This window comes from Cryptotermes secundus, unplaced genomic scaffold (assembly GCF_002891405.2).
Source record: "Cryptotermes secundus unplaced genomic scaffold, Csec_1.0 scaffold369, whole genome shotgun sequence".
NCBI classification, from domain to species: domain Eukaryota; kingdom Metazoa; phylum Arthropoda; class Insecta; order Blattodea; family Kalotermitidae; genus Cryptotermes; species Cryptotermes secundus.
In genome coordinates, this window is record NW_019725844.1 from 731 (window position 1) to 11,086 (window position 10,356).

Below are 10,356 nucleotides of genomic sequence, written 5' to 3' on the forward strand. Positions count from 1 at the left end.
GTTCGAAATACTACCTCACCTTTTCCTGGAAGGACAGAGGAAACCCATTGAAAACACCAGTCAAGAGAGTCGGTGTGCCTGCCGGAATTTCTAAAATACGAAGCAGAGGCGTTGTCGCAGAACGCGACGGGAAGGTGAACGCAGTGACAAGAAGCATTCCCCGAACTGAGCCTTCCTTGGCGCCATCTGTCGCTAACGCATGAGGCCCTGTCGATCTGCGAATTGATGTTATTCGTGGTTTCCCTCAAGGACATAAAACTTCAAGCATTCTTTATCTGCGCCCCTTCCTGCTATCTACACGAATACGCTAGATACTTCTGAATCCTGTTACGCAATGCCTGAAAGACACTAATGAGATCAGTCCAGATAAATTTATGATTACGCATCTTATCATCAGCTGTCAGAGCACTCCACCTATGTCTCACCTTTAAATATCCCTGTCGCTAAGAGACATCATCACTTCACCTGTGTGAGACCAAGGGGACCCGCTAATTACACTAGACATGAAAGGTAAGTCTCAGCAAAGGCGGTTCTTGCTTTTAGTGGCCTAACGATTCACCAGTTTTCTCAAAGTTTGCAACAATTCTGTCAGGCTTAATGTCACTTAAGAATTAGAAGAACAGTGGTAACTATAAGTCAAACTAAAAGGATCTGATTTTGAGACAGTACACAACAATAGATTTAGGAAATAATCAAGAGAGACACTTTCGTGTCAGCATCTGCTTTTTGCTGTTAATGACTTCACTACATGTTTCGATCCTTACCTGGGTCATCCTCAGGCGTACTAAATGTATCACTTCCTTTTACATCAAACAAGACTGAGAAGTGTCTACGCCATACTGTAGTCCACAAAATTAACAACGATGTTCTTAAAATTCTATTAAGCGTATTTCTTAATGGCTCTACAGCCCCCTTGGGCCCTGGCCTCTGATTTTCAGTTACATGATCATTTTACAGACGGTAGGACTCCTTGGACGAATGTTCAGCTCGTCGCAAGGACTCTACCGAAACACAGAACAACACGGACACTTTCCAAAGATCCATGACTTGTGTGGAATTCGAACACACGATCACGGCTTACGAGCGGGCGAAGACAGTATATGTCTCAGACCGCTTGGCTACTGTTACATTAGACGTATTTAAAAATTATAATAATGAAATATAAATAAGTGTCACTTTCCCACATCGAATTTTAGCAGAATCTGTGAAAGGGTTTCTGGGACAAATTACGAAATTCATTTATAGCCTTACGCAAACTGGGATACACTACAAAGCTTTGCTGATTGTCTCCCACTGACACGTGTTAACCTCAGGTGTTTATACATGTAGTTGTATTTATACTAATATAAGTTGACCCTGTAGAGTAGATGTCCCCTACCCCTTCATCTGAGGACGGAAATGGATCCAGTTTCCGAAACGCTGTGTTTTTTTTTTTAGAATACAAGATGTTGGATAAAATCCTAAAACCCAGTAATCCCGACTGAAAATATCAATTTCGGTGGAAAGCTCCCGCGTCGGATTGCATTTTGCCCGAAGAATATATTTACGCGTTACCCACTATTCTCGGAGTAAACAGCGACCCTGTGCAGCATTAGCTGACGGGTATTTGTAATGAAGACGCATTTTATTTCGGTAAAGTATGACCTGAAATTTAAGTGTAATTAAGATGAAATTCCGGAATCAGTGGTTAAAATAGCTCCACGGTGCCTAGTCTTTATGAGAATCTGATAAGAGCCCATACATTCAAAAAATTCCTGAAATTTATGCGAACCCCCCGAAGGTTCATCACCGCGTTCACAAAGGTCTGATAATATACTGGATTCCGAGCCAGTTCCTTCGGTCTCTCGTATGTTCAACCTCCATCTCTACGATGCATCTCAATGTAATCTTTCCATATCTGCTCGGTGTCCTCTTTGCGAAAGTTTTCAAGCACAAAATATTTTACGAGTCCAAGTCTGTAAACTGGAGGCCAGTCCCTTGCCGGCTGTCTGCAGTTTTCTACTGAACATATTCACACCTAACCTCGACAGATGAAGGCTATTTCCTTCATCCACAACCAGAGATCGCGCCATTTTGTGGTGAGAACTGACTCGTTTAACTTGTCTCTGCTTAAATCGAGGAAGTTGGAATAACTTATTAATCAAATGAAAAAATAGGAAATGTTTTTGTGATACCGGTGTTGAACATTCAAATTATAGACCTATTATAGACTAATTACATAATTTTGTACTTAATAATTATGTTGTATTATTATTATTAGTTTATACAAATGTATTACAACCTAAATTCCAATATTTGTTATTTTATTAGGGCTATAAATTTGTTTATCAGACAGGTTTTGTTAAAATTTACATCTGAATTACAGTGTAACAATCTTCGGATTACAATTGAATAATGATTATACAATAAATTTTAAAGAACACTTTAAAGAATCATACATATAAAATAATAGTTAAATATAAACATCGCCCAGACAAGAATAAATGTCAATGTTGAACTAATGTTGAAGTGACACAGACACTGATGATGAGCCCGGGGAGGTTTCTGGAACGCTGGTTTTTACCCAAATATTGACATGGATGATCCCCCGAGAACATTTTAGAAAATTCTATCTATGTTACATTTTTCGGATATGGCGTGAATCTGACCACTCACCTCCAACTAGTAAAGAAAAATGTGGATCTATACATCCACTCCCCCATACACCTTCATGACGTAGTGTTTAATTAGTTAAGCACAGGGACAAATTTACCTTTTGCAATCAAAGATTTGCATCAGCACCACGTTGAATTATAAATAATATTTTGGAGGTGTGTGTATGATATATCTTCGGTCAATATTTCACGTTCGGCTATTCAGTGATTCATTAGTTATCGTCATGAAACAAAAGATTAAAACATATTCATGTACTGCATGCAATGTACCTGTGCCATACGTTATTTCCGTACCTAAAAATTTTCACACTAGTGTCGCTGCCATTGCACGTGTGTCTACTATGTTTTCATTACCGACCGTGCGAAACTAACTACTACTGAGTTCGAGTGATCTCCGCTGGCGTAACATGCGCACTGAGTTTCATGAAAGTCGATAAATTAGTTCAAACGTTGAAAGGGGGAACACCGGTAGCGAGCAGGGTAATCCCTTATTCATACTTTTCTCATTTTCGAACGGTAAATTAACTTCAATATAAGATTTAAATTCCCTTGATCACCGGAACTGTTATTATGTATTCACAAACAAACACTTAAGTCAATGAATATTAATGATAGCCATTTATACTCCGTCGTTTCCCGACGATTGCCCTCTAATATTCACAAGATTGTATAAGTACACATCCTCCACTTAATTCGTAAACGTTCAGCAGAAGGAATTATAAATGATATAATTAAGAATAGCATGAATACTTACACTGAACATGCAATAAATTCATATGCAACTGTTCACGTTAGGTTGTGATATAACGGCGATAAACAAAATCTTTATAAGCATACTGTATGAACAAACAATCAATATTAGGGCTGGCTACGGGCTCGAAGACTGAAGAATCGGAGTTCGAGTCCTGGTAGGGTCAAGAATTTTCTCTTCTCCACGTCATCCGAACCGGCTCTGGGGTTCACCCAACCTCCTAGCAAATGGGTACCGGGGGCTCTTTCCCCGGGGGTAAAGTGGCCGAGGCGTAAAGCTGACCACTCACCTCCAGCTAGTGCCGAGGTGAAGAAAATATGGATCTATACATCCACTCCCCCATACGCCTCCATGGCGTAGTGCTTAATTAGTTAATCACAGGGACAACTTTACCTTACCTTACACAATATAAACTAAAATTTTATGTGCATATACACATATATGTACACACATATTATTTAATAAATCTTCAAAGTCATATTGCAAGAGAGCGCCTCATTGACAGAACAAAATAGAAGGGATTTTAACGCAATCTAAAGTCAGTGCGGATTTTATTTAATAAATTTTGAGGTTTTCAAAGCGACGATTGTTCAGATTGTGAACTTCTGGGTTTTGACGATGCAGACTCTTGTAGGGGGACGCCGACATTGCAGAGGTACCTGATGCCTAAGTCTTCACACTTCAACCCTGAATATCTGAAGATTTTCTTTCGGTATTGTCTATCTGTTTATTGGTATTGTGCTCAGGAAGCCACGGTTCATTGCTGATTATGAAACTTCGAAAATGCGGCTATAACATCACTTCTGTTTAATTATTCCGATAACAATTAAGACTTGCGAAGAAAGTGCGAAGATATAAAATATTCTATGTAAGATTTGAGGTTTTCACGGCGGTGACTATGAAGAATGCCGTCTTCTGGGATACGGCGCCGTGTCAATATTGTGTAAACTGACGTTTCGGGGGAAGGTATCACCTCTATCTACAGGGTATAAAAATCCGTCACCTGCTCACGCTGATTCCTAGCTCGCGGAATTTTTATACCCTGAAAATGGAGGCGATAAGTTTCTCCGAAATGTTGGTTTACACAATATCTACATGGCGCCACATCCCAGAAAACGATATTTTTTTCTTATAAAATATTCGTTTCATTTCTCTCCACAGCGTTCGTTTGAAACACATTTCTCTCCGAAAATATTTTATGACATGCGAGCAAAAATGAATGTAGGTCCCCGTGTAAAATCATCATTATATTTATCCAAAATAAATAAAAACTGAAATGTCTCGGCAAACTTTTGTAAAATTCTCTAGCTCAAATTCCATGAAAATCCGAACAAAGTTTCTGAAATTGTTTCATGGCACGGACTGACTGAACGAACTTAATAAATCTTCGAAGGACTTGAGACCTAGTCTAAAAATGCAGACGTTCAACACGCTTATTAAAAATGTTATACTTGCAAATATATTCTAATGTTCTGCAAATGCAGGGGAATCTTAAGTGAAAGAAACCATTCAAATTGCTTTTTATTTCCATTTGCAGATACATTTTGCACATACGTATTTCTAAAAATCCTGTTGTCGAAAAACACTAAAAATAAATTGATCTAAATTGAAGTTCAGGAATGAAGTGTAATTTTACAAGTACAACCATTCTTGGCTACGATATAGATAATACTGAATCTCAGAATATTTCTACAACAATTATCGTACTGTGACGCAGTTCTTACAAGCTTGTGTTCATACCACTACACAAATAAGTGTTCCGAAACACATCCAGATCACTAATATTTCCGGATAGAAGAATATTTCTCATATACTTTTAATGTTGGATACAGTTCCTAATTTTCTATCAATTTTCATTTATTTCCGAAGACACAGTCAAGGGTGAGGGAGATATCTGGTTTCCACCGTCTTCCCCCCGTGCCGGCGCCAATGCGTCTGCATGATTCTTCCTACGAGACCGTATATATTATATAATGCATAAACTGTTTTATATTTTCAGTTTTTTGTTTGTAGGCAACGATTTTCGGTTTAATTAAAAAAACACGTGGTACTTAACACCTTCTGTCATTACGCAACCTTCAGCTATAAGCATTACAATATTACTCCGTCATATTATTTACAGTGTTCAAAATACATGCATAAATTTAATTAAGATATATATATATAATTGGCATCAAGCGTATCCGATTCATAATGATCAAATAATCTTGTAGCCCAACGTATTTCGACATTAATATGCAATATTAAATGGAAATATTACATAAGTTACATAAAATATTTGACTGGTTTAAGTTAAATAGAACTGCAAATCCTTAAAACACTCAATTGATAATATGATGAAACAAGAAACGAGGCCACCGTTTCGATTCCCGATAAGGCCACTGCGTTTTTTTTTTACCTAATCCTTCCAGCCGCACTACGGCCCTGGGGTCGACTAAGTTTCTAACAGAAATGAGTACCAGGAATCTTCTTTGGGGTAAAGAGCGGCCAGCGAGTAACCCTGACAACCTCGCCGCCATCTGTGAGCCGATTGTCTATAGAAAATGTGGGAACCTCGACGTCTCACAACCCCATGGGCCTCCACGGCCTGTTACAGAGATAGCTTTATTTTTTTATGTGACGAAACTAATCTCGGACGGAGGTAAATGCTTCTTGTGCTCACCTGTCAACATAATGACGAAGGTTGTGCTCATAATAGTCTTAAAATAACTGCAAATATAACACAGTATCAGTTACCTATAATTTACAGATCATTAATGCTGTGTCTGATAATTGATGAAAATTTTACAGTTACTGTGACGTACGCAGCGTATCCACAATAATAACGTATATCACGTCGCAAGCTTCAAAGTAAATCCCTTAAAATTATCAAACCTACAGAATCCTTTATCCAGTAAGTTAGCTTCCTTAACCTTGCATCCGGTAACGTCTAACTGGTCGACGTCTCAAACTCGTCGAAGTAAGCTACTAGAAGTGAATTATATTCTTGTGCCGTACAATGAATTTAAAGAATGAATGATTTTTACTTTGTTGTTGTTTGTGAATTCAGGTTTCTACGCGGTGGCAGTTGCGGCGTTCTTGGTGGTGTTCTCTACAGAAACGGTCTGGGGCCATCAACAGTTCGATCTCCCAGTTTGCCCATCAGAAGACAATGGCGAAGTAATACTATTCCCTAAGCCAGAAAACTGCAGCGAATTCTACCAATGTGCTGATGGTTATCTCTTCACACATCACTGCCCCGAAAATCTTTATTACTGTCCGGAGAAGGAATACTGTGCTTGGTTCTTTGAGCAAAACTGTACTTTCAACTGCCAAATGGTGAAAAAGAAACATGCACTTGATGAAGATACGCCTGTACCAGCCGCTGCACCTGTGTGTCCTCCACAGATTGATGGAAACCTCACTCTGATATCAAACCCAGACAACTGCAGTTCATACTACGAATGTGACAATGGCGTTCCGGTTGAAATGGGCTGCCCCGATTCACTGTATTTCTGTACTGAAAAATCGACTTGCGCTTGGATATGGGAGCCTAACTGTACCTTCAACTGTAAGATCCTGAATATAGAGCCTGCATCTGTTGATGTTAGAGCTATTGAAACCGCTGTACCAGTGTGTCCTCCACAGGTTGATGGAAACCTCACTCTGCTATCAAACCCAGACAACTGCAGTTCATACTACGAATGTGACAATGGCGTTCCGGTTGAAATGGGCTGCCCCGGTTCACTGTATTTCTGTACTGAAAAATCGACTTGCGCTTGGATATGGGAGCCTAACTGTACCTTCAACTGTCAGATCCTGAATATAGAGCCTGCATCTGTTGATGTTAGAGCTATTGAAACCGCTGTACCAGTGTGTCCTCCACAGGTTGATGGAAACCTCACTCTGCTATCAAACCCAGACAACTGCAGTTCATACTACGAATGTGACAATGGCGTTCCGGTTGAAATGGGCTGCCCCGGTTCACTGTATTTCTGTACTGAAAAATCGACTTGCGCTTGGATATGGGAGCCTAACTGTACCTTCAACTGTCAGATCCTGAATATAGAGCCTGCATCTGTTGATGTTAGAGCTATTGAAACCGCTGTACCAGTGTGTCCTCCACAGGTTGATGGAAACCTCACTCTGCTATCAAACCCAGACAACTGCAGTTCATACTACGAATGTGACAATGGCGTTCCGGTTGAAATGGGCTGCCCCGGTTCACTGTATTTCTGTACTGAAAAATCGACTTGCGCTTGGATATGGGAGCCTAACTGTACCTTCAACTGTCAGATCCTGAATATAGAGCCTGCATCTGTTGATGTTAGAGCTATTGAAACCGCTGTACCAGTGTGTCCTCCACAGGTTGATGGAAACCTCACTCTGCTATCAAACCCAGACAACTGCAGTTCATATTACGAATGTGACAATGGCGTTCCGGTTGAAATGGGCTGTCCCGGTTCACTGTATTTCTGTACTGAAAAATCAACTTGCACTTGGATATGGGAGCCAAATTGTACATTTAATTGCCAAATCTTGAACAGAGAGACCTCATTTGTAGAAGATTACGATAATGATGATACAGTGCCTCTTAAAAACCACAAAATTGAAGTACCCGAAAAAAAGAGACGTGAATCAGTTCAGAAAGCTTTTGATTAAGAACTGAGAGCCTAACTGCTTTAATTAGGTAAAACTATGATACTCAGACAGTAATTACTGAATGTACGATTATTCACACGCCTTCCGTTTGAAGTTACATTCCTTCGGCATTTTGTAGGCTGTCGTTAATTATAACGGAAGGCTAAACCATCAATGTTAATGGCAGACTATAATATAATGATCGATATGTAAACATATCTAAAATGGTTTGAACAAATCAAGTGGTGGAACGTAACACCTGCCTCATTCTGCATGTCTGAAAAATTGTTAACTGTGTCACAAAGTATATAGTCATACTGTTACTTACCTCGTTTTGTGTTGTTTGTAATAAGTTTCCTACAAACTGTACTCTTTTACAAGATGCAAAATACATATATATATATATAATTCGACTCGCACTTTCTATACCATTACTAATGCCATAATATCTATGGACTGGATACAGTTGTCGTGACAACTTTCAACTATTTATTTATTTCTCTCTTTATTCATGATGCCAAAATCATTGAGGTAAGTTATAAAATGCAAATTTGATTGGTAGAACACTGGCAGCGTATTCATGCACCAGTCTGTGTGAAGATAGTAGCTTCTGATTTTTTGTCGATATCTTTTTTATTCATCTTTTCTCACGATACAACTGAGCAATGACCGGAGATATGAGTATCAAGCTTCCATCTTCCGTCTAACAACATCCTGCGACCAGACCTCATAGAGTGTAAGATCAAGACAAACTGCCTAACCATACCCTCATCCTTAGATAACTATAGATTACTGTAATGGTTCTGTGCAACTTGAACATATTAAACAGGCGTAATTTGCTTAAATTAAGTATGAGCAACCTTTACTCAAATAAACCAGAAAATAATGTTTTGAACATTAGGCAACAAATCTCTTAAACACCGCCATCTTCATAGACTATGCCACGTCTGGTCTGTTCCGTCTTATTGGGCTGTATGTTAATTTTTTTTTAATTCGTCTATTTCCCATTAGTAGAACATTATATTTTCACCTTGATATGGATATTAGAACATCATTATTTCGATTTAAAATCTTTAGCTCTTCCCTAATTTAATTTTTCTTAATTGGTCTTTCCTTCTGTAGCCAGTTACACTCCTCAACATTTTCATTCCTCCAGTTTCAGTTATTGCTTCAATTTTCTTTGTAGCCCAAACTTTGGGTCCATATGTAAAAATAAGTACCGTCATAGCATTATCAAATTTTATCTGTTCATATTGTCTTGTCTCCTTATTCAGTGCTAAGTGTATGTACAGCACAATAAGAACAACTTACTTACTTACTCATGCAGCTGAGCCCTTCTTCAGGAGCCGCCACTTCTGCAGCTACTCAAGAATTTACGAGCATTTTACGGAACCCGAAGGCTCATGAGCATGTTCACAAGAGCCCTCCACTGGTCCCTATCCTGAGCCAGACTAATACAATCCATAGCATCCCATTCTATCTCTCTAAGATCCATTTTAATACTGTCCACCCACCTACGTCTTGGTCTTCCCGGTGGTCTCTTTCCTTCTGGCTTTCCCACCAATATCCTATATGCAGAAAGGGAAATGGGGAAGCTTAGAAAAAGACGGAGATCAGATTAAATAGGATGAGAACGTACAGGTTATTTTGCCGAAGTTGGTGATGGTGACGGTAACAGTGATGATAATAACTGTGATGAAGAATATTGCCTGACTTGACCAATACAACTATTAATTTATTTTGAAACCTAACTACATTAAGACCTTCATCTACTTAGAATACTGAGCATATGCAAATTAAATGCAACACGTTTATTTGCGATAAATCTGTTCTAAAACTATTTTTTCTTTCTATGGCTCTACAGCCCTTTAGACCTTGGATGAGTATAGAGTTTCTTAATCATATATACAGTTGGTAGAACTCCTTGGACGGGGGATCACCTCGTCGCAAGGCCGCTACCTACACACAGGACAACACAAACAGAATAAACGCACACAGGTATCCATGCCACGAGTCGGATTCGAACCCACGACCCCCAGTGTTCGAAGGGACGAAAATGGTTCAAGCCTCAGACAGCGCGGCCATTGTGATCGGCGTTCTAAAACTACGATGCAATACAATGTTCTCTTAAACATATCTATCTGGAAGCTATAAGCGGCAGCGCCATAGCTCAAGCGGTTAGTCGCTGGCTTCCCACTGCGGCGGCCCGGGTTCGATCCCGGGGTCTGGTCAAGTGGGATTTGTGGTGGACAAAGTGGCGCTGTGGCAGGTTTTCTCCGAGTACTTCGGTTTCCCCTGCCAATCTTCATTCCACCAATTGCTCCACAATCA

General features: G+C 39.5%; 1 protein-coding gene across 1 annotated transcript; it reads left to right on the top strand.

Moving 5' to 3' along the window:
- Positions 1-425: 425 nt before the first annotated feature.
- LOC111863681 lies at positions 426-8,189 on the top strand. Its single transcript, XM_033751164.1, has 2 exons — positions 426-510; positions 6,455-8,189. The coding sequence occupies exons 1-2, from the start codon at positions 504-506 to the stop codon at positions 8,044-8,046; spliced, it is 1,599 nt and encodes a 532-aa protein (XP_033607055.1). The 5' UTR covers positions 426-503; the 3' UTR covers positions 8,047-8,189.
- The last annotated feature ends 2,167 nt before the right edge of the window (positions 8,190-10,356 follow it).